Source organism: Anolis carolinensis, chromosome 1 (genome assembly GCF_035594765.1).
Source record: "Anolis carolinensis isolate JA03-04 chromosome 1, rAnoCar3.1.pri, whole genome shotgun sequence".
NCBI lineage: Eukaryota > Metazoa > Chordata > Lepidosauria > Squamata > Dactyloidae > Anolis > Anolis carolinensis.
In genome coordinates, this window is record NC_085841.1 from 33,604,342 (window position 1) to 33,629,710 (window position 25,369).

A 25,369-nucleotide genomic window follows, 5' to 3' on the forward strand; every position below is an offset into this window, starting at 1 on the left:
ATTCAGATGCAGAATCATCCTCGGCAAGCACCCAGCCATGCTAAAGGAAGGAAGGAAGCAGGGGAATCCCTCGGCCGGAGCGGGCTTCCCAGGAAGAGACAGAAAGACCTCTCACTTCCGGATAGCCTTTACCTGGCAATTTTCCCTACATTTATTCCTTGGATTCGGCATGCTCCATCTTCCCAGATCTAATGTGTGTGTCTTTTTTCCTGCTTTCAAAGTGCCTTGTAAGAAGCCCTCCTCTGAGCTAGGCTTGCAGCAACAGCTGTATCACTGGTTGCTGTGAGTTTTCAGGACTGTATGGCCAGAGGCATTTTCTCCTGACGTTCCACCCACATCTATGGTCAGCATCCTCAGACGTTGTGAGGTCTGTTGGAAACTAGTCAAGTGGGGTTTATATATCTATGGAATGTCCAGGGTGGGAGAAAGAACTCTTGTTTATTTGAGGCACTAAAGAGCTGCTTTCCCATGAGAAGGATAGCTCTCCCTAACTCTCCCTAGGAACAATAGCCTTGAAATCTCCTTAAAAACTTCTTGCTTTCTCTGCACCGCAGAGGTGTCAACTTTGCAATTCAAGTGAGAAAGATCTCTGTCTCTGTATTCTTGCATCCGTGACTTTTAAGCCAAGATTCTGCCTTGTGGATTACAATTATCTCCTGCCTTGCTGTACCTTGATTCCAGTTGAGCCTTCCTGATTCCTTGCCAAGTGGATTACAGTTCTCTTGGATTACTTTGAGTTTGGTTCTTGCTTCTCATGGCTTCCTGTTGTTTCCTGCTTGGAAAGTAAACTCTGTGTGGACTACTCCTGATATTTCTTGTGGGACTAAGTCCAGTTCCTGTTTGAATCATAACTTTGAGTGACTTTCTTGAACTTTTGTTTAAGGATGGATAAGTATTTTGCTTTATGTTTTTACACTCTATTGACTTTGAACTTTATTTGCTTATGCTTACTTATAATCTCCAATAAACAGCTTGATTGCTTATATTCTGGGCTCCAGAGTTGTCTTCAAGGTGCCCATGCAGCCTAGGGGTGCGACAACAGTGTTGTCAAAGGCTTTCATGGCCGGAGTTACTGGATTGCTGTAGGTTTTTCAGGATGTATGGCTATGTTCCAGAGGCATTCTCTCCTGATGTTTCACCCACATCTATGGAAGGCATCCTCAGAGGTTGGGGTCTGTTGGAGACTAGGGAAGAACCTACAGCCCAAAAAACCTACAGCAACCCAAAAAATACACTGCTTTCTCAAAATGTTAATCCCCCCCCCCCCCATTAGTGTTTCTTTGTATTGACTCTTTTATTTTTCAGTGACTGGTTGTGGGGATTCCAAAATACTGTTTGCTTACACTTCAAGATTACCTAGTGCCGGCCCTGTCTGCACCCAAGCTATACTTTTTTTTCTTCTTTATCCCTGAAACTCCTTTGTGCTGCTAAGTTTTGGGACACCAAGTGAAGTCTCAGGCAATTGCTCTACTTCTCCAGATCTCCAATTGGGGATAGAATTCTCCAGGAAGAAGGTGTTGCAAGAAGAGAAAATCATGTTTTGTGTTTTGTTTATGGGGTTTTTTGTGTGTGAATGCAGCAACTTTAAATCAAGCCACCTATTTTCATCTATCTCTACAGGAAATAATAGCTCAGATTGAAGGAGTTCTTATGCGGAACATTAATGGATGTATTCATGTCTGTACACAGAAAATCAGGGAAGTGAGTGTGTGCTTTTCAGCCAGTTATGCCATTTGAAACAAGGATGCTACTGTGAAGTGGAAAGGAACCAGACATCTTATGAATTCCCTTACGGCACAAACAGTAGTAGGACAAGACCTGGGGGATTAAAAGAATGCCACATGGGCTAGCATTGAGCCATTTAAACAGTTGGCTGTGGGCACTCTGCAATGTTTGGTTTGCCTACTAAAGTGGCTATGTGGTCATGTAATAGGTTGCATAGGCATTGCAAAGTCATGATGGGTTTTCATTGCTTTTGTTTCTTTTGTGTTTGAGATAGCACGTTCTTTATTTGCATCTATAGTATTGTCTTCTGAGCTCAGAAAAGGGCTGCTGCTGTTCAGACTCTCAGAACTAAGACTCATAGATGAGGAATCATTCAGCTTTCATTGAAGTGTCCAGTGTCATGGTATCTATCCCTTTCATATAATGATGGACTGTAGGAAATGTATTAAATGAGCCACCAGATTCCATTCAGCAATGTAGAAAACTACTATATCTACTTGGTCGCCGTACTTCTTACTAACCTCAATAGGAGGCTCTTTAATTTGCTGTCACTATTCTACCTTGCTCTTTTTGAGATAACTCTGACAACTTCAATTTTAATTGGCTAGTTGAAACTAAAATCTCATATGGATTTTCATCAGCTCAGCAAGGTAAATTGTATTCCTGTGGGATAACAACCATTTTAAAAAGTACAATGGCTCCTTTACAATTCTATATATTACTGGGTTGTCTGGGAATCTGATCTTTGGATATTTGAGAAAGCACCTTGTTATTTCAATAAATATTCTCCACAAATTATTTTAGAAATCTAAGATCTATGGGCTATGGTATTATATCTGTTTGCCAAGGATGAGCTCATAGACAAAAGTCATCCCTACCAATCTTGAAAAAGAAAAATCTTGATCCATATATTTTGTTCTGAGTCAAACTTTTATGTATATTCAAAATGAGGACATTTTGTTTTCATTCATGATGAATATATATTTCTTCTGGTGTCTGGTTATGTTGATGAATGTACTTCTGATCTTTTTGTTAAGTAGAAAATGAATGCAATATTATATTTGGTTCTTGAAAGTGCATTCTTATTTTAAACTCATAGTTGCCTTCCTCAGCCTCATAGAAAGGTAGAAAGAAAGAAACTTGACAGTTTTGCTAGAGAATGCAAGGCTTGGGTAAGTCTTATTAAAATGAATTTTACTTCTCTTTTGTTTTTAAATTTTCAATAGTGTTAATATAATGTGAATGAGAACAAAACAAAACTAGTTTATGAAAGGCACACAAACTGCCCTTTTCTTGGCTAAGTATGTATCTATTTTCTCATTTCCTAACCAATATTATTTACTCAAAAACTGTAGAACACAAGAGGAAGCCAGTATAGTTTCAAAGGTACCATTGTATTTCTCCACAAGAAACATAAAATAGGAATGACAGAGTATGAACACTGAAATGAAGAAAATCAATACATTTCAGATCTCAAGAGAGCGATTTGCACATTATGTAATATTACATGGACAACTATATATAGAAATGACCATCACTGTACATATATAGCAGCCGTGTTGCCAAAATAATATAAAACAAAAAATCTAATCACAATAAGTTAGAGATAATCTAATTTAACTTTATTTTTTTTCTAATTCAAGAAGATATTAGAAGCTCAAAAAGTTACTCTTGAAAAATATTTAGTGCCAGTCAGGTTTTATTTTCATTACATTAATAATAAAACCTAAGGGTACATTTTCTCCAGCCCTGCCCTCTCCAGCCATGCCCTTCCTGTATTCCCAGGGAAGGTGTGTTTAGATGGTTGCAGACCTCCTACAATCATATCAGATTCACATTTCCCAAGGGAAAAGATAATGAATTAATGAAGCAGTCCAAAAAAGAGAGAGGGCAAGTATGGCAACACATTTCAAGGGAAGAATCTGCAAAACAGCCTCTGCAATAGAAAATACTCAAGTGTCTGTGGATACCTCAAACTCAATGCATTCAGACCGTATGACATTAACCCAGAAAATAATGTACTTGGACAAGAGTATGCAATAGCAATGAGTGCAGGGCTACCAGGGCACCAGACCTGGTCAGAGGTGATGTCTTTTCTTTTCTTTTCTTTTTTACTAATTTGGGGACATTTTTTTTTTTTTGGGATGGAGAGAAAGACTTTCAATTGATGAAAAAACTGTTAGATGACAAAGCTGCTGTGTTAGATGACAAAACTGTTTCACTATGCAGCAGTTTTATGCCCTGGGGAGTACTACCATATCACCTGAAAAAATTGGAACAGATTATGGGGCTTCAAGGGCTGTAAACTGGGATCTGAGAACCAGATCCCAGGGCCAGACCAACTACATCCAAGAGTATTGAAGGAACTAGCGGAAGTTATTTCATAACCACTGGCAATCATCTTTGAGAGTTCTTGGAGAACGGGAGAAGTCCCAGCAGATTGGAGGAGGGAGAATGTGGCCTCTATCTTCAAGAATGGAAAAAAGAACGACCCAAACAATTACCGTCTGGTCAGCCTCATGTCGATACCAGGCAAGATTCTGGAAAAGATCATTAAGGAAGTGGTCTGCAAACACTTAGAATCAAATGTGGTCATCGCTAATAGTCAACACAGATTTACCAAAAACAAGTCATGCCAGACTAATCTGATCTCCTTTTTCGATAGAGTTACAAACTGGGTCAATAGAGGGAATGCCGTGGATGTAGAGTACCTGGATTTCAGTAAGGCCTTCGACACAGTCCCCCATGACCTTCTAGCAAACAAACTAGTAAAATGTGGGCTAGATAAAACTACAGTTAGGTGGATCTGTAATTGGCTAAGCGAACGAACCCAAAGGGTGCTCACCAATGCATCTTCTTCATCTTGGAAAGAAGTGACGAGTGGAGTGCCGCAGGGTTCCGTCCTGGGCCCGGTTCTGTTCAACATCTTTATTAACGACTTAGACGAAGGGTTAGAAGGCACGACCATCAAGTTTGCAGACAACACCAAACTGGGAGGGATAGCTAATACTCCAGAAGACAGGAGCAGAATTCAAAACTATGTTAACAGACTAGAGAGATGGGCTGAAACTAACAAAATGAAGTTCAACAGGGACAAATGCAAGATACTTAACTTCGGCAGAAAAAATGGAATGCAAAGATACAGAATGGGGGACGCCTGGCTAGACAGCAGTACGTGTGAAAAAGATCTTGGAGTCCTCGTGGACAACAAGTTAAACGTGGGCCAACAATGAAATGCGGTGGCGAAAAAAGCCAATGGGATTTTGGCCTGCATAAATAGGGGTATACCTAGATTCTGCCTTGGTCAGACCACACCTGGAATACCGTGTCCAATTCTGGGCACCACAATTGAAGGGAGATGTTGACAAGCTGGAATATATTCAAAGGAGGGTGACTAAAATGATCTGGAGAACAAGCCCTATGAGGAGTGGCTTAAAGAGCTGGGCATGTTTAGCCTGCAGAAGAGAAGGCTGAGAGGAGACATGATAGCTATGTATAAATATGTGAGGGGAAGTCATAGAGAGGAGGGAGCAAGCTTGTTTTCTGCTGTCCTGGACAATGAACAATGGCTTTAAACTACAGGAAAGGAGATTTCACCTGAACATCAGGAAGAACGTTCTCACCATGAGAGCTGTTCGGAAGTGGAACTCTCTGCCCTGGAGTGTGGTGGAGGCTTCTTCTTTGGAGGTTTTTAAGCAAAGGCTGGATGGTCATCTGTCAGGGCTGCTTTGAATGTCATTTTCCTGCTTCTTGGCAGGGGTTGAACTGTATGGCCCATGAGGTCTCTTCCAACTCTATTATTCTATGATTCTAACCACCTGTGTTCCATGTACTGCATTTTCTCCACCTCAGATTTAGAAGAAGTCTTAAAACAGATTATGTACCAGATTTTGATGAATAGTACTTAGTGTTGAAATGGCTACAGAATGAATTCTCTCTCACACAGACTTCTCTCTCTTGCAATATTTTTTTGAACTCAATCTCACAGTGGTTGAGTTCTACAACTGTAAAACCTGCTAACTGAAATCCTCACATAATACATTCAAATCATTTCATAATACTAAAGGCAATAAGTTATATTGCTCAACTTCATGCCAAAGCTTCTCATAAAAAGGGACATTGATAGTGACTCCATGAGGTGACTTGGCTGCTAATGTTCAAAAATAGTGTGTACATTTTTGGAATACCATTTGGAAATAATTATGAAATTATTAGTATCCTTATTACTTAATTAGACCATATAGTAACATCCATACTAAATGAAACATAAAGGAGCATGATATATGTTGAATCATTCGTTTCTATAATTTCTTAAGACAGAAAAAACTGCCTATTTAATCTGTATATTGAACGACTAAATAGTTTTACTTTATTAATGACAAACATTATTATTGGTTATTAACAAAACAGTAGTGGAAATAGTGCCTCTCTCCCTCCTTCTGGTCATAAAAATGATAATAAATTAAATAATCAATAACTTTGCTGCCTTTTCATGACTGCTAAAATGAGCTGGCTGAGATAACAGCCTTACTTTGCCTATTTATACCCTTATTAATGGAAAATGGCCAATTCCTTCTTTAAAACAGAGACATGATGATGACTGGTTGGAATCTATAGGTAAATCACTACTGGTGAATAGGTTGATATTGTGTATTGCAAAACTAGAGTAACTTAGATTTGCAAATGTAGCTGCTCTGTATTCACGTTGTTGTTGTTGTTGTTGTTGTTGTTGTTGTTGTCATTGTCACTGTTATTGTTGTGTGCCTTTTATTCATTTCTATTTTATGATCAGACTAAGCCAAATCTATCTCAAGCTTTTCTTGCCAGAATTTGTTCACAGATTTGCCCTTGCCTTCCCTTGAGGCTGGGAGAATGTGACTTGCCTATGGTAGCCCAATTGGTTTCCATGGCCAAACAGGGATTCAAACTAGTATCCTAGCCCAACACTCAAACCTGTACACCACCCTGACTTTCTAGGCATTCTGTGTACCTTCATAAATGACTTTCTAAACTTACTTTACCAGTTATCTGGGCATGGGTGGATGACATTTCAAACTCTTTTCACCAATGGGAAAGGTTTGGGCAATCAGAAACAGGACCCTGGGTAAAGTAGGTTTGGAGAGTGGGATCAAGTCAGGGGACATTACTTAGGTAGGTACAGTAAATCTCCAAGAACTTTGATCCTCAGTACTATAAGTACTTTTGTTTGTTTTTTAATTGCCATGGATGATTTTGTACTAACCACTTTAATTTTTGCATTTTTCTCATTTATAAAATACGAGCTCTCTCTTATTTACCTTTGACCACATCTTTGCCCAGCTCTACTGCTCATTTTTAGAGCTTGGTAACAGAATCCATAATATATAGTAATGTATGTGAAGATTTGCAATGTGGACATGGATACCAAAAAGGATAGTTGTAGAAAATAATAGGCTCTGCTCTTTGGTTAGCATTTTACATTTGGGTCAAACCCTTCAATCATTACCCAGTTGTCACTCTGACTGGAATTGTCTAGTAAATACACAGACACAAAAATCCGATAAATCTGAAGTTTGCCCTTCCCCACTTTAGCATGGCAACTGCTATCCTTCAACAGCAAAAAGCCTTCAAAACACACACAGAGAAAGAATTTCTACTGGATAATCCAGCATTAATAGCAGCCAGTTAAATGTGAACTTTTAAAATCACAATTTAGATTCTCACAGAATCCTCCAATGTGCATGGAAATAACCATAGACATTTAGGGATCCTGGGACTGTTGTTCTAATAAGTTGTCCAGATAATTTGTTTTAAAAGCTGGTGGCATTGTAGTATTCCATATCAGCAAATGCCCAAACTAGCACAAAATAACCCTTAACCAATCCAAATCTAGCTGCTGTCATACTTTAAATGCTAGAAATAGTCAGAATGATACTTTGCCTACCATACAATTATCATGTCACTACAATGCAGTGACTACATGATAATTACCGTGTAATAAATAGGACACAGATGCAACCAATTCTTAACTAAAAGATGCCAGTATTTTTTTTAATTTTCAATGCTCACTGAAATTTTCATTACTTTTATTCATTACATATCATTACTTAACAGAGACCCACTTATAATGGCAAGTTTACTTTTTCTTTAAAAAAAAGATGTCAAATGTCAAGCAAAAACAACAGTCTGGCACTAATGAGAAGGGGATCTCACGCTGCATTCTGAAGCACTCCTCCTTGATGTTTGCCTCCACAGACTTGTTATCATCATCATCATCATCATCATCATCATCATCATCATCATCATCATCATCATCATTATATTGTATGACACAGCAAACAAGATAGATATGCTGGATTTCGTGTAACAAAATCACAAGTCAAACACTTCCCAAGTGTCTAGGACTGTGTGATGTATTTTCGGATGATGCGCACAGATCCCAGTAGGGTGGCCTTTTGCAGTTGGCAGATCATAATTTTGTCCATGTCTATTGTTTCCAAATGCTGGCTGAGATCTTTTGGCACGGCACCCAATGTGCCAATCACCACTGGGGACCACCTGCGCTGGTTTCTGCCAGAGTGTTTGAAGTTCAATCTTGAGGTCCTGATAGCGGCTGGGTTTTTCCTGTTGTTTTTCGTCAATGCGACTGTCACCTGGGATGGCGACATCAATGATCCAAACCTTTTTCTTTCCCACAACTGTGATGTCTGGTGTGTTGTGTTCCAGAATTTTGTCAGTCTGGATTTGGAAGTCCCACAGTATCTTTGCGTGCTCATTTTCCAATACTTTTGCAGGTTTGTGATCCCACCACTTCTTTACTGCTGGGAGGTGGTACTTGAGGCATAAGTTCCAATGAATCATTTGGGCCACATAGTTGTGCCTCTGTTTGTAGTCTGTCTGTGTGATTTTCTTACAGCAACTGAGGATATGATCAATGGTTTCGTTGGTTTCCTTGTACAGTCTGCATTTTGGATCATCAGCTGATTTTTCGATCTTGGCCTTAATTGCATTTGTTCTGATGGCTTGCTCCTGGGCTGCAAGGATCAGGCCTTCTGTCTCCTTCTTCAGTGTCCCATTCATGAGCCATAGCCAGATCTTCTCCTTATCAGCTTTTCCTTCAATTTTGTCAAGGAACTTTCCATGCAATGTTTTATTGTGCCATCTGTCAGCTCTAGTCTGTAGTGCGGTTTTCTTGTGCTGTTTTTTTGTCTGCTGTGCTTTGAGGAGTTTCTGATTTTTGACTTCTTCACTTTGCTTTACATATTCTGCCAGGGCATGTTCTTCTCCTTTGACTGCTTGTTTTACTTGTAAGAGTCCTCTGCCCGCTGATCTTCTTTTTCTGTCCAAATTGTCCAGTTCTGCCTGTGTCCAGTTTATGATGCCAGCAGTATATCTTATGACAGCTATGGCCCAGGTGTTTATGGCCTTGATGGTGTTGCCTCCATCGAGCTTGCTTTTGAGAATTTTTCTGACCCTTTGTGTGTATTCTTTGCTGACCACAGTTTTCACATGTTCATGCTTGATGTTGTCCAGCTGTAATATGCCCAGATATTTATAGGCTTCTGGCTGGTGACACTTTATTGTTTGGCCATTAGGCTATTTATAGCCTCACTTTCAATAATTTTTCCCTTCTTCAATGCCATTGTCGAACGTTTGTCCAAACCAAACTCCATGCTGATATCTATTATTATTATTATTATTATTATTATTATTATTATTATTATTATTATTATTATCTGCATTTCTATACCGCTTTTCTCACCCCTGGGGGGACTCAAAGTGGTTTATAACATAATAAATGGCAAAATTCAATGCCTTACATATATATAAAAATATATCACATATCTAAATCAAAAATATACAACTGTAGATTAAAACCATTAAAACTATAAAAACATCAAACATGGACATATGCATGAAACATGTTATTACAGCAATTAACATAGATCCCTTCTCTTCCCCCACTCCCACCCCCCATTCCCCCATCTCCCTCCCCCTCTCCCTCTCCCTCTCCATAGAGTTTCAACCTTTCTTTATATAACCTCCCTGCTGCCCCAGGGAGCAAGATGGGAGGCCCTCAATGGCTGAGATCCCCACAGGCATGGTCCTTTTATGCCCCAGCCTCTGGAGACAGGCAGGTATTCTTGCTGGGCCTGACTTTACAGAGTCACAGGGCCAGGGTCTCAGTTCTGCGAGGAGTGAGTTCCAGGAGCTGAGCCAGAGGCAACAAAGAAAACAAAGGCTGTCTCTTTCCTAAAAGCACCTGGTGATGGTACCTTCACCCCCTTGATGGTCCTCTATGATCCAACTTTTATCTGCCTGTGCATTAGGATAAATTTCCAATTATTTTAAACAGATAAAGAACTAGAGTGTTTTAGGTAACAAAAGGCTGTATTTATCAGATCTCTATGTAAGTGCTCATCCAAGATAAGATTTTTTTTCTTAGGTTGGGTCTACACTGACCAGTAAATCAGAGCCAGTCCAGAGTAGAAATTATCCCAACTGTCTTCAAAACAGTCACATGCACCCTTCTAAACCCACTGAAGTACCATGCTTGTATCCACACGGTCCAGAAAAGTCAAGAAGTCATCAGGTCTGCTGGACCATCACTACTCTCTCTTGTGTTGTTGCTGCTGCTGCTCCCACCCAGACACAGAGCCCCTTTCCAGCTCCTGGATATTGAAGGTACCCCGTTCTGACATCAGCAAAGGGGGAACAATCTCCCCACCCTCATCCTCATCATGTAGGCACCTCTGCTGATAGCAGAATGAGATACCCGCAATGTAGCTCTATAGCTGGCTTTTAGTGATGGCAGTCACAACATGGACATGACCCATCCCCTTTTCATCACATAGAAAGATTGAGGGTGCCTGTGTGCTATCTGGACAGTGGACTGGTCTAAAACAGACTTGATCCAGTTTTCCAGATAGCCCAAAGCTGCAGGATGCACTGTAGTTTCCAGCTACCTCTGGAACATCCCCTGACTTTGCCTGAAGTGGAGCAACGTAGGTTTAGCCCAGGAAAACCACAAGATTCACTGGAAGTACTCAAATATCATTAGGAAGCCAGGAGCCAATTCATAGTAAGTTGATGTTTTCTTGCACAAATAATCACCCTTAGTTTGTGGTTTGATATTAATTTTCTAAAATTCTCATTTTTCATAAATCTTATAGAACTTGAAGATATTTTCCATATGACCACAAAGAGAAATAAATCTTATAGACATGAGTGTCTACATGGAGGAAATTGCTTGTTTATTTCTTCAGAAGTTTGAGTTTGAAGAAGTACTCTGCAAAGTTTTGTATAGAATTTGAGCTCTCTTGTGTGGACTTCTATAGTAATAATATAATAAGAAGTAACTTTTCTTCTTATACTTTATTTTAATACCACATTTAAGATGCGTACTACAACTGAATAATTTGTAGACCTTCCTAATAATTAATGAAACTAACTGATTTAAAACCAAATATACTAAAGTCAAATTTTATCTTGTGCATTAATATCTAGAAAACTTGTGTTATTATCCAATCCTGAAATGGTGGAAATATTATCAAAAGTGTTCATTTAAACAGTGTGTTCTAAGTGTTTCAAGAGCAGTTAAGCACTGGTATAAATGTATAGAAAGCAGTAGCTATCTAACTTGTCTATGGATGGTTCCACATAAGATTTCAACCCACACGCAATTGCGTTTCTTAAACCCAATTGGGCCTGGGTTAAAGTCCACACCTCTCGCCCAAAACCCTGGTTTTCTTGGGGGGGGGGATCCAGATGCACCCTGACACAAAACAACCCCCTCCAGAAAAACCTTTTAAAAAACAAAATAACTAACCTGACCACTGTGCTGCCGGTGCTCTTCTGGCACATAGAAATGACGTGCCAGGAGAGGGGGGGGGAGTAGAAGCAATTTTCCTCCTCCCCCCCCTTCTCCTGGCACATCATTTCTACATGGCAGGAGACCGCCATCAGCACAGTAATGGCATCCGGGTGAGTTATTTTCTTATTAAAGACTTATTAAAGGGGTTTTGGGAGGGGCTGGGGGCTGTTGGGTTTTTGGGGCTCCATGAGGCCCAAAAACCTGAGACAGCTGTGTGGATGGGCACTGGAAATCATGCAATGCGATCCCCAGGCCCAATCCACACAGTGCCCACAGCTGGAAAGACCCAGGTCTTCTGACAACTGTCATATTACTTTGGGACAAAGCAGGGTTTTTCTGCTTTGTCACAAATTAATTCATTTTTACCTAAGATGTCGTATAGATGCCCCAGGCAAAAACGAGGGAAGGTGCACTGTCTGATTGTGCCCTATGAGAATGCAATTGAATTGAGAAGATAGAAATTGCACTAAATTCTGCTGTTAGCAAATGGGTTCCAATGTGACATTTGCAAAATAATAAATGCATTTTCTTGTAATTAGTTGTTAGCTGAAATCAACAGTACTATCACCAAGAACCTATATAGATACCATACTTGTTTATAGTGAAAGAAAGGTTAAGTATTTAGGCACAGAACATGCAGACTGAATAAAGATCTGTCAACTGCTCAACACTCCTTTCCCAAACAATAAGATAAAAAAGAAAAGTGTAATCTTTTATATATCTACTCAGAGCTAAGGTTTATTGAATTCAATGGGATTTATACCCAGGTAAATGTGTGTAGAATTGCAACCTAATTTAGCTGGTTTTCTCGCAGAGGCACAGGACTTTCTAGAGTGCTTGGTGAACTTCAGATTGTATTAAATATTTATAATTAATCCCCTCACAAAGTACCATTTCACAATACTTGTTCTAATTAAAAAGACAGTGTCAACTTGAATTTTAGAAGACTTATTTTTAAAATCCTCATTTCAGTCAGAGACCATCATTTGAATGGCTGGGTTTCAACTTTTTAAAAGTTGGAGGGATCATTCAGATATTTTGTTCATGATTTTCATCACTTGTTTAAGCACACATATAAAACAAATGCTAGTCAACATCTTGTAATATCTCCCTTCAAGCCTTTCTGCCTGTATACCTGCAAGCTTTTCACTCCTTGTCCTCACCGAAAATATATATTTGGTGTAATTATCCTGTTAAATGCCCTTTTACAAATCCACTGAAACAGTGTGATTGACCATCCTATATTTTCAAGCTGCTAAAAGCAAACCACAATGTGTGACAAGGTCTAAAAATGAGAGATGGAATTTTGTTTATCAAGCTTAAAAGGAGGTGTTTCTTGGCTACAAAGGCATTTTCACAATAAATGACAAGAATGAAGCTTGGGGCTTCATAGAAAAATATGCAAGGGTGTAAAGCCCTGAAAAAACGAAACTGGCTAGCCCATAAAAGGATGTATGTTATGGTTAGAGTTAGGGATAGGTATAAGTAATTGAAAATATTACTCTATGGGCTGAAGGACTTTCTTGTAGTCCCACATCATGTTTAGTTTCATTTTCTCTAATCTATGATGCATGTTCTTTGGTGTTTAAATATCATTGGGTTTTGGGTATTTTCTCATCCACCAACAAAACAAAATCCAGAAAGTAGGGTGGAGGAGGTATCAATTTGCATTTAATTTCCTGATGCTATCATATACATATCTAGATGCCAATTTTAAATTAAGCATAATAATACCAATAGTGACAGTTAGGGTAGCTGCTTTATCATCACAAACATAAAATCAAGGGGAAAAGCGGGGGAAAGATTTGCACTGAATTTGCTTATGCTAATATGGGCATATCTACATGCAAATTCAACGGTATGACTGTAATTCAAATAGTAGAGACTGCTGTTAGGACCTTGTAAGAAATTATGGTGTACCTAACTGGTAACCCAGCTCAAGTAGAAAAGAAGAAGAGGAGGCCACCCTCAGCTTAAAGCTGTGAGGAAAGGGGCACAAGACGGACATCCAAGGGGCAGGAGAAGTCAAACAACATAGGAACTTTCAATACATTATCCAATGTTCATGCCAGAGAGGTCAATTAGAAGGCTACTGCTATGTGCCATATTGCTCTGCTCAGGAGAAAGTCAGGAAGTGGCAAATCATCGGGGGTGGGAGGGGCTTCAGGCAGTTTAGGACTGTGTTAAGGAAGCTAGTCCTGATGCTATCGTGACTACGTTGGGAAATACTGAAGATCCTTCAGGAATCCATTCACCCAAAGGGACAGGCTTTTCAATACATGCTATATGGATATTTTCACTCTCCTTAAGATGGAAACTGAGGAAGGGAGTAAACAATGGTTACTTAAAAGAGTGAAAGAGAATAAGGTGGATGCTACAGAACACAGCTTTGGCTGGTTAAGTATATTGTATTCATGGGTTTTGTCCATTTCACTTACCAGAAGTGTGGCTGGCTCCTTTCCATCTGATTGTGGGAACATGCTAAAGGTATGTGCCCTTGCTGGTGGTATGTTGTCTATACAGTAGAGTATGATATGGCACTCCATAAGGAGGCCTCCCAGAACAAAAGAGAAAGTCATGAACAGGGCTAGATGGGACATTTTGCATTAAAATTGGGATTGATTATCAATAGGCTGCACATGAAAGGGCAAGGTCAAAGTGACAAATTTCACAAGTTTAATGACAGGAAACACTCTTGGGCTGAATAAACTAGGTATTTAATCAGGGTAAGTGCCAGCACAAATATTGAAAATTTGGGCACAGTAGCACATGCTGTCTTGGACCCTTACTTGAGGCCATCTTGCAATTGCCCCTCTCTCAGCCAGTAACCCTTTTGGAGTGGATTACCTACCAGTGCAAGGAGGAAGGGAGCATCTAATGCCGTTGGCACAGCTAATGACCTAGGAGTAAAGTAAAGTAAAGTACTGGCATACAAATTGGTGTGCCTAACAGATATATTAGGAGCCATTGGTGGCATAGCGGGTTAAACCACTGAGCTTCTGAACTTGCTGACCCTAAGGACAGCGGTTTGAATCCAGGGAGTGCGGTAAGCTCCCACTGTTAGCCCCAGCTTTTGCCAACCTAGCAGTTCGAAAACGTACAATTGTGAGTAGATCAATAAGTACCATTCCAGCGGGAAGGTAACGGCGCTCCATTCAGTCATTCCAGCCACATGACCTAGAAGGACAATGCTGGCTCTTCGGCTTAGAAATGGAGATGAGCACCACCCCCCAGAGTCGGACACAACTAGACTTAATGTCAAGGGGAAACCTTTACATTTACTTAACAGATATATTTCCACCCCAATATCTTGGCAGGAAGAGTGCTAGCTACATAGAGGAGAGAATGTCTGGACTCTGAAGGTTTATATATTCTGTTCATGGTACAATAATCCATATGGGTCAGCCATTATAGAGCAAAGAATGGTCTGTATTCATCTTCCCATCTGTTTTCTCTGTGCTGACACACTTAATATCAAGAGGGCCCATTTCCCTCCCATTCTTGCAAACAGATTTATGGTGCAATAATATCAATAATATAAATAACCAACACAATATTTTATTCTTTTGCTTATTTTTTCCTTCTTATCATTTCTCTTTTGATAGCTTTACTCGAGAAAATCCCCAAAAAGACAAACAAAAGGTGAGTGAAGGAAGGATAAGAAAATGCACAGGGAAAAAAACCAAAGAAGGAAATCAAACAATGTTTCTGTGTTTGCCATGGGCTTAGTTCAAGTGCTCTGACTGAAGGCAACTTCAAAGCTCCCTATGGCAGTGAGAGTACGAACAAGGATCTGCTGGGACACTACATCAGTGCCCTCAACCCTCTGCATCTCTAATGTTTGGCAAAGTCAGTAAAAATATTCCTTTGCATACCTTCCAACTGGAACATTATCAAAGTTTAATGTGACCATTGCTTGCCAAGTTGACTGCAATGTAATTCACAAAAGTCCTGTTTATTGAGTATTATTTTGACGAGGAGCAGGGCAGAGATTAAATTAAAAGCAATGTTCAATGTGTTGTCGAAGGCTTTCATGGCCGGGATCACAGGGTTGTTGTATGTCTTTCGGGCTGTGTGGCCATCCTCAGAGGATGCCTGCCATAGATGTGGGCGAAACGTCAGGAGAGAATGCTTCTGGAACATGGCCACACAGCCCGAAAGACATACAACAACCCTAAAAGCAATGTTGTTTCTTTATTGAATTTCAATTTATCCAGCTTGCTACTATTTTTAAAATCCTATATTGCTCTGTCTCTGGTTTTCCTTAAATCCCTGTTATATTTCTTCTGAACAAAGCAACATACAGTGAAATCTGCCGATAGGTAACAAATTCCCTTAGTTTGAAAACAATATGTTACAGTTAAAATATATATTTTAAAGTAGACATTTTATCCAGCAGGAGAGAAAGAAGCAAACAAAACATAAGAAGTGAGAGAGAGAGAGAGCACGCACACAAAACTCACAAAGGAATGATTTTCTACAAAAGCGAAAACCCTTTCTCCTGTATTGTTTTTCTATATACTGCCCACAAGCCAGATGTCTGAAAGCACAAATCCATGAATTTATGGTGTAGACTTGCTTATATACAATGTATTTGAGGAAATCAATTATTTTGCCTTGTGTGGCATCTCTGGCTGTGTATACATGGCTGAAATAACATGGACTCACATTCAGTTGGTGCAATGAATCCACATGACAAGCATCCCAGATGTGCAGCATACCTGCTTCATCTATCCATTATTCTGCAGTGGTGGAAAATAGGACTTACTCTAGGGCAGTAGTTCTCAACCTGGGGTCCCTAGATGTTTTTGGCCTTCAACTCCCAGAAATCCTAACAGTTGGTAAACTGGCTGGGATTTCTGGGAGTTGCAGGCCAAAAACATCTGGGGACCCCAGCTTAAGAACCACTGCTCTAGGGTTTCCTGCAGTATTGGAGGTGTAAACAGCTGGGTCAAGCAGAATCTGACCCAGTTCACTGTCCCCACCATCAATGGACCCATTAATGTCTCACTGCCAACTTTGCCTTTTCCAGATGTGTTGAATGAAAAATCACACCATTTATTTTGTTTCCAATGAAATACAATGTGGAAAATGTCACACTAGCAAAGGCAATTGAATCTTCCAAATGAGCATTTTTTCAAGGAAGCAACAACAAAATTGTCATTTTCTAGCAACTTAACTAAGCAAAATATTTTATGCCATTCCCCTATCAATCTGGTTTTCTAACATGCATCCCTATGTCAACAGGGGCCAAATAAAACATTGTCACATTAAATCTGTTCCACATTGGAAGTGCTGCTTCCAGCCTTTAATCCATCACAAGAATGGTGGGTTGCTCCAGAGTGACCACTGGTGTTTTTGGCATGTGGTCAACTGAATCCATCTGGATCCTGGTTGATCCAGTGTCCACACATTTTTAAAAACCACCATTGTTTCTCTGGCCATAAGCAGTACCTTGGCAGAGCCTTGCTGGCAACATTGCTTCTGGTGACCATCTGGTAGATACTAGGAATGTGCAAATTTTTAAAAGTTTTGTAAGTCGTAAGAAAATTTGTTAAATTTGTACATCCGACGCAATATCCAACACGTCGGTGTGATCTGCACCAAAAACCTTAGAATCGAAATTTACCCAATTCGTTTTTGTTTGTATTTTGTAAATCTCGGAAGGCGATTAACTGTTTTCTGTTTACACTCCAGTCTCTGATGACCAGCTTACCCAAATGGCCCATGGGGTAATCTATTAGGCAATAACGAAAGTGGAGGTGACAGGAACTCTCCCTCAAATGTACTTGTTTTATATGAATTATTTTTGGATTGCAGTGACACATAAAAGGGATGCACTAGAATTGTAGCCCAATATTGGTATCTGCTTCTTTTTGGCCACAGCAATTATTTTCACACCAAACGGTTTACCATACAATCCTTACTGGAAAAGAGTATGCCTTCATTAAAACAGCTTTTACTAGAGTATAAGGGAGGCTCATCCATGTTGCCATGTGAGACAAAACAATGTAGATTCTATAAGTTCTCACAACAGGTTCTACAACCTTTCCCATCCTTGTCAAAGATTTTGCCAATTTTCCCCCCCTTTAAGGTGGGAACTACAATTGTAAAGTGGGTGGATGTTCTCTGGCACTTTCTGTATGCCTTGTAAGATTAAGGCATAGAAAACAGATGAAATGGGGGCCTATTTAAGTTCAAAACGAAGAACAATACAAATATGGAAACATTACAAATAAAAACAGAGATTTACATTTGTGAGAACCACTCAAATAAAAGCTGAGATCTCCAGTGATAATTCTGAGGACTTGAAAAATCCACCTTAAAGACACTCACATTCTTGCCTTCTGTGTAACTTTCCTCTGAGCAAAGACATCTGTATGGGTTGGTGGTTGTGTCACAGTGATCCGCATGGCCAAGATAATTACACCTGTACAAAAATAAAGCTATTGAGAAAAGAGCCTTGATATATCATTTGACCAGGCATCTTCCTGTTATTTTTTACATTATCATGAATGTAATTGTCTGCTTCTGTTAAGGATAACCATTTCAGAAAAGGAGCTTTTAAGTGCAGTAACCATTTCATGTCTCTCTCCATTCAGCATATATAAATGTCAAGTAAGTGCGGCTTTCCAATGGAGTAAATTGACAGGACACGTTACAGGCCAACTATTAAGTGATCAAATGGACATTATGTGCTTTCATTACATTCTATGCAGATGCAAAGCTCTAATTATTAATTATAGTTAACATCTGTGTTTCCAACGTTAACTTTTCCATTTATAACCCACACCTCTTTAAAGACATTATATGCACTGATGTATTTTGTACTTATTTTTAAATCATTTTTTCTTGATAAGCAACAACAAGGAGGAAAATGTTAAAATATAAAAACAGTGTCACCAATTGACACATAGAAATCGGTAAAATTCCTAACAGTAGCCTCATAAGTATTCTTAAAGTCAACTATCAAACTATCATACCAATAAAACAACAATTGTATACAAAAATTTGAAATAACAAACAGTGAGAGCCAAAAAAGGGCATTTCATAACTGCAGAAAGGTCCACAACATGTCCTTTTTTACACATGCCAAAATACACAAAATACAGAGATACTCATTGGTTGAAATATCAGTTATGCATGATCAGAGCATCCTTACTCTCACAAACAATAGCTATATAAAAATTTCCAGTTTTATTATTTCCAGTTTAAATTCATTTTATTATAAGATTCCATAAACTTTTCATATATATGGTGTGACAAAATTGTTTTACTTAATTAGTTAATTTATTAAAATTTTAATTACTTTTATGAAAACAAAGTTTATGAATAATTAATTACATCCATAGTGGACCAATTTCACAATACGGACATCCTTATACCATTTTCTCTGTGCAATTTCCCTGGTTGAAATTGACCCATCTCACATTTCTATTTCATAGAATCATAGAATAGTAGAGTTGGAAGAGACCTCATGGGCCATCCAGTCCAACCCCCTGCCAAGAAGCAGGAAATCGCATTCAAAGCATCCCCGACAGATGGCCATCCAGCCTCTGCTTAAAAGCCTCCAAGGAAGGAGCCTCCACCTCAGCCCGGGGGCGAGAGTTCCACTGTCGAACAGCCCTCACAGTGAGGAAGTTCTTCCTGATGTTCAGGTGGAATCTCCTTTCCTGTAGTTTGAAGCCATTGTTCCGTGTCCTAGTCTGCAGGGCAGCAGAAAACAAGCTTGCTCCCTCCTCCCTATGACTTCCCCTCACGTATTTGTACATGGCTATCATGTCTCCTCTCAGCCTTCTCTTCTGCAGGCTAAACATGCCCAGCTCTTTAAGCCGCTCCTCATAGGGCTTGTTCTCCAGACCCTTGATCATTTTAGTCGCCCTCCTCTGGACGCTTTCCAGCTTGTCAACATCTCCCTTCAACTGTGGTGCCCAGAATTGGACGCAGTATTCCAGGTGTGGTCTGACCAAGGCAGAATAGAGGGGGAGCATGACTTCCCTGGATCTAGACGCTATTCCCCTATTGATGCAGGCCAGAATCCCGTTGGCTTTTTTAGCTGCTGCATCACATTGTTGGCTCATGTTTAACTTGTTGTCCACGAGGACTCCAAGGTCTTTTTCGCACACACTGCTGTCAAGCCAGGCGTCCCGCATTCTGTATCTTTGATTTCCATTTTTTCTGCCGAAATGAAGTATCTTGCATTTGTCCCTGTTGAACTTCATTTTGTTAGTTTCGGCCCATCTCTCTAGTCTGTCAAGATCGTTTTGAATTCTGCTCCTGTCTTCTGGAGTGTTAGCTATCCCTCCCAGTTTGGTGTCGTCTGCAAACTTGATGATCATGCCTTCTAACCCTTCGTCTAAGTCGTTAATAAAGATGTTGAACAGAACCGGGCCCAGGACGGAGCCATGCGGCACTCCACTTGTCACTTCTTTCCATGATGAAGATGACGCATTGGTGAGCACCCTTTGGGTTCGTTCGCTTAGCCAATTGCAGATCCACCTAACCGTAGTTTTGTCTAGCCCACATTTTACTAGTTTATTTGCCAGAAGGTTGTGGGGGACTTTGTCGAAGGCCTTACTGAAATCCAGGTAGGTTACATCCACAGCATTCCCTGTATCGACCCAACTCGTAACCCTATCGAAAAAAGAGATCAGATTAGTCTGGCATGACTTGTTTTTGGTAAATCCGTGTTGACTATTAGCAATGACCGCATTTGTTTCTAAGTGTTCGCAGACCACTTCCTTGATGATCTTTTCCAGAATCTTGCCTGGTATCGATGTGAGGCTGACCGGACGGTAATTGTTTGGGTCGTTCTTTTTTCCCTTCTTGAAGATAGGGACCACATTCGCCCTCCTCCAATCTGCTGGGACTTCTCCCGTTCTCCAAGAACTCTCGAAGATAATTGCTAGTGGTTCTGAAATAACTTCGGCTAATTCCTTCAATACTCTTGGATGTAGCTGATCTGGCCCTGGGGACTTGAATTCGTTTAGAGAGGCCAGGTGTTCCTGGACAACTTGTTTCCCTATTTGGGGTTGGATTTCCCCCAATCCTTCATCCATTCCATGTTGCTGAGGTTGAAGATGGCTTTCTTTTTGTGAGAAGACCGAGGCAAAGAAGGCATTGAGCAGTTCTGCCTTTTCCCTGTCCCCTGTCGCCATCACCCCATCTTCTCCTTGCAGAGGCCCTATCGCCTCCTTTTTCTTCCTTTTTCTTCCTTTTTGATCTGTTAACTTGAGGGGACCAATAACTTATGGAAGCCAGTGAAACATTGTCAGAAGAAACATTGTCTCATTTTTATCTAATGAGATAAAAAGATAAGATAAATGGATTAGTTTGTTGCTATTTTGTGTTGCTTTCAGGGCTCAAAGAAACAACTATACTAAACTATTAATTAGATACATTATAATGAAGAGCAGGGACATCACATTGGCAATGAAGGTCTGCATAGTGAAAGCAGTGGTATTCCCCATAGTAACCTATGGATGCGAGAGCTGGACCATAAGGAAGGTTGAGTGAAGGAAGATAGATGCTTTTGAACTTTGGTGCTGGAGGAAAATCCTGAGAGTCCCTTGGTCCGCAAGAAGATCCAACCAGTCCATCCTACAGGAAATAATGCCTGACTGCTCACTGGAGGGAAGGATATTAGAGGCAAAGTTGAAGTATTTTGGCCACATCATGAGAAGACAGGAAAGCTTGGGAAAGATCATGATGCTTGGGAAAATGGAAGGAAAAAGGAAGAGAGGCCGACCAAAGGCAAGATGGATGGATGGTCTCCTTGAAGTGACTGGCTTGACCTTTAAGGAACTGGGGGCTGTGACGGCTGACAGGGAGCTCTGGCGTAGACTGGTCCATGAGGTCACGAAGAGTTGGAAACAACTAAATGAATAAAGAAGAAGATCTAATTATATTGGGTTCAAGCCCTCTGGGTTAAAGTCACAAACTCTCAGCCCCCAAAAGCCCTGTGAAACAGGAAATAACACTTTCAAACCAGGAACAGATTTCTTTATTCTGAGGCTGATGGGCATCTGTCAGGAGTGGTTTGATGGTATGCTTTGGATCCATTTTAATATTTATATTTAATATTATCTGTATTCTATCATACATTTCTCTTCAGAATTTCTTTGCCTTTTCACAAGTCCACTATGCATGGAAGAATGTGCAAGATACCTGGGGGTTTTATTGACATTGTTTATTAACCAAAACTTTACTGGCCAGCACTGTGTGGACACAATTGAGGCAAAGTAAGATTTCTTTGCCATCACCACAACAAAGTAAGCCTTAATAAAATGTATCATCTCTGGTCATTTGAGATCATAGTAGGTCTTTCACCACCTGCTCTGTAATCAGTGATCTATCCATTTCATTGCTCTCCAAACTACCAAGAAGTTAGTAAAACTCTTGAAATTTGATAAAAGGTATTTGAAAGGAACAATATATATATAAACCAGGATACAAAAAAATGCCCCAGGAAGAGTTCATTAGGGCTTCATCCATTGCTGGACTGTTCCTTTAGCATCCAAAGATGCTAAAAAGGTAGGTGTGATGAGGTCCCTAGGATCTCTCCTTTTGCATTATTCGCACTATAGCCAATAATCGATTTGTCCAAGCAAGTCTCAGCCTTACAAGTGAAACTAATATGTCTTACAGGACCTTTCATCTGAGTCTAATCCTGACATTATACATCTATTAAGATTCCATTAAAATTAAAAGAGTTTAACATAGTTTCTACTAGCTAGTTCCATTTGATTTCAATTGATCTTGATAATAATTCTTTTTTTGATTTTATGAAGAAAAATGCCTTTTGAAGCCAGTTACTGAGACAACAGCTCTCCTCTTATTCTTTTATTGGCACATATCCAAAAGAATGGTTAAAAAAATAGAAAAATGATTGAACTAGAAATAATATAATATAAACATTTCAGATTAGTCCACCATATGAACATAAGGGGTGGGACTATATTTAATATAACTGTTCAAAAAAATAATGTCCTGCATTCTCCAGAAGTCCATAGGATGGAAAAATAGTTAAAATACAATACAAAAGTACAAAGAAAACACCATGGCTGCTTTAACTAACAATTACAAATTTATTCAGCTCACTAAGGAAACTTGGTTTAATACATGTTTTTTTACACAGAAAAAAATAGAAATGCCACAGTTAAATAAAGAATAGCGCTTCTTTCACTGGAGACTCAGTCATTACTTAATTTGCATTTTATTTACAGGGTGTAATTATGCCTTCAACAAGACTTCTGACTTAACATATACAATAAAGTTGTCAGTCATAGATAATGCAACACTTTTGCTGACAGAAGCCTCATTTTAAAAGGGAAAAACTAGCTAAGACAAAGAGTTTCATTCATTATTAAGACCATTACAACTGCCATATATGCAAGTCCATAATAAAAAATTGGAGTGCCACTGGAGCAAAGCATCAATCAGGCTTTCAATCATTCATACCTGTCTGTAAAAGTTAGCAAAAAAAAGTATTATTGACAGATTAAACTGTGTTCAAGATATTTTTAACTAAAATTAAGAAAAGATTAGATATTTATTCAATATGGGACAAGATTATTTTGGATCTGGAATAATGCTATGAGACAGCAGACTGATTAGTTTCCAAAAGCATACAACCATCGTGAACTTACTCTAAAGTACCTTTACTTTTAATAAAAACAGCAACCAGCTTACCTCCCACTGACTGTAATTTCATCAACTCCATAATATCTATGTCGAGAGTCAACCCAAGGCAAAGGGGTATGATATTGCCCATGTAGATGAATCTTTATTTTGGAGGCTTTGACAAACTCTTGAAGAGATGGAGTATTGTAGAAGTCATTGTATCCTGGCCGACGATTTGGTTCTGGTGTAAGAACACTGAAAGTGATATTTCCACGGGAATATGGAGTAAAACTGTTGAAAAGAAAGTATCTATTTCATGGAATGCTTTCACAAACATCTTTTCAGTGTTTTTCGCGTGTTATAGTTTCCTAAATATAATTTTTATCATGATATTACTATAGAATATTCATAGGCATTTTTTAAAAAAACAGAATACAGTTATATTTTGTTGTTTATAACTCTCAGTAGTTATATGTAAATAAAGAATACAATATGCAATATGCAGTGAGTTACAGAAACATGACATGGTAATGTTTCCACTGAGCAGCAATATACTGGTGGCTGATACTAGTGGATGATCTCTCAGAGATAAGGGCAGTGGCACAACATCTAACATTTGTTAGAGTTGCATAGAAAAAGGCAATGGAAAACAACCCCTCAAGATTTCTACCTTAAAAGCCTTTGAAATAATGCAAAATGATGACATGCCAATAGAGGTGTCAAGAAGCAGATGCAGAATATACTCAAATCCCAAATACAATCCATCACCAAATATAAAAAGCAAACCCATAACACATACATTGTAAACAATGTGTGTTCCAATCTCTATAAAAGGGGATACTAGGAATTGGAGTAACTACTGGATAACTAATCTCCCAAAAAAGGAAAGGGATGCTAAAAATTCATTCAATGGGCTCGGAAATATGTTTGGATATACGAGGAAACATTTTGGATGCAAACAAACTTTGTTTTCAGGGAGGAGCAGCCTAGCCTGGGCTTGCCTCCCTGACCAATCATTTTGTACATTCATGCAAGGGGAGGGGTTTGGACGTCCTCCCTGAAAAGTGCCTGCTGTAAGCCATGAGGCTCATAATGCAGAAAAGGAATTCTTCAGCATCTCCCATGAATGGTCTGAAATGTGTATCCAGTCTTTGCACTAGTTGCAGTTTCTGGGCAATCTTCAAAGGCAGGCCCATGTAGAGTGCATTGCAGTATTCAATTCAAGATGTAACCAAGGCGTAGACCACTGTAGTCAGATCAGGCTTTTCGAGGTACAGGCATAGCTAGTACACAAGTTTTAATTATCTGACATGGAATGCTTGTCGTATATATGTTGTGTATATGCTTGGGAACCCAGCATGGATTCACTGCTCCTCTAACATGCCAACAACCAGCCATGACGGGTTGCATGTCAATGTAGCATCACCCATAAAGTCCAAGTAGCTATCATTGATAAATGCTCAAACCAACTATTAGTGAAATCGGCTTTTTGCTAAGTAAGTTGTATTTGTGTCTCCTTGTGGAGAGAAAAAACGGGGCATAAATAAACATAACAACAACAACAACAACAGCAGCAGCTTAAGTATTTGGAAGAAAAAGTACAGGCCATCCCCAAGTTATGAACAAGACAGGTTCTGTAGATTTGATAAAGTTTCGGTTGAGATACCTTTTCCCCATTATAACTCTTTCAGGATTGAATTTCCCTTCAGAGGGGTATTTTTCTCACTTCCTGTTGCCTCACCCCATTCTTAACTATGAGTCATTTGTAAGTCAGATGTCTGTAACTCGGGGACTGCCTGTAATGTGTTTAATGCATTTCTTTAAAATTCTGCTGTAAAGCAGTTATTTGTTCTCTCTAATGCTTCTTACAATAAATATACGTAAGTATTTATAACATATTTTAAAATTAGGTTTACTGTACATCTTCAGTATGTCACATCATTCACTTGAATCACTTCCTATTATCATTTATGTCATGTAATTGAAGGGAAAACAATGTTCCATTATAAAACATTTATAGCAGCATTTTGCACATTAGCCCTTGAATTCATTATTTATTTATTTTTTATTTTTTAAAAGCTGCACTAATTTTTATGCTGGCACTTGTTCATATTTTCAGGAAAGATACTCATTATGAATATTGCCAAAATATGACCCTTTGCTTAGCCA

General features: G+C 39.3%; 1 protein-coding gene across 1 annotated transcript in view; it reads right to left on the reverse strand.

Moving 5' to 3' along the window:
- Nucleotides 1-25,369, reverse strand: part of ush2a (usherin) — a 617,513-nt gene that overhangs the window by 528,618 nt on the left and 63,526 nt on the right. The window contains exons 9-10 of the mRNA XM_003216022.4: nucleotides 23,270-23,491; nucleotides 17,915-18,008 (exon numbers count right to left, since the gene is read on the reverse strand). Of these exons, the coding sequence (XP_003216070.2) occupies nucleotides 17,915-18,008; nucleotides 23,270-23,491 (316 nt within the window). The remainder of the gene's footprint in view (nucleotides 1-17,914; nucleotides 18,009-23,269; nucleotides 23,492-25,369) is intronic.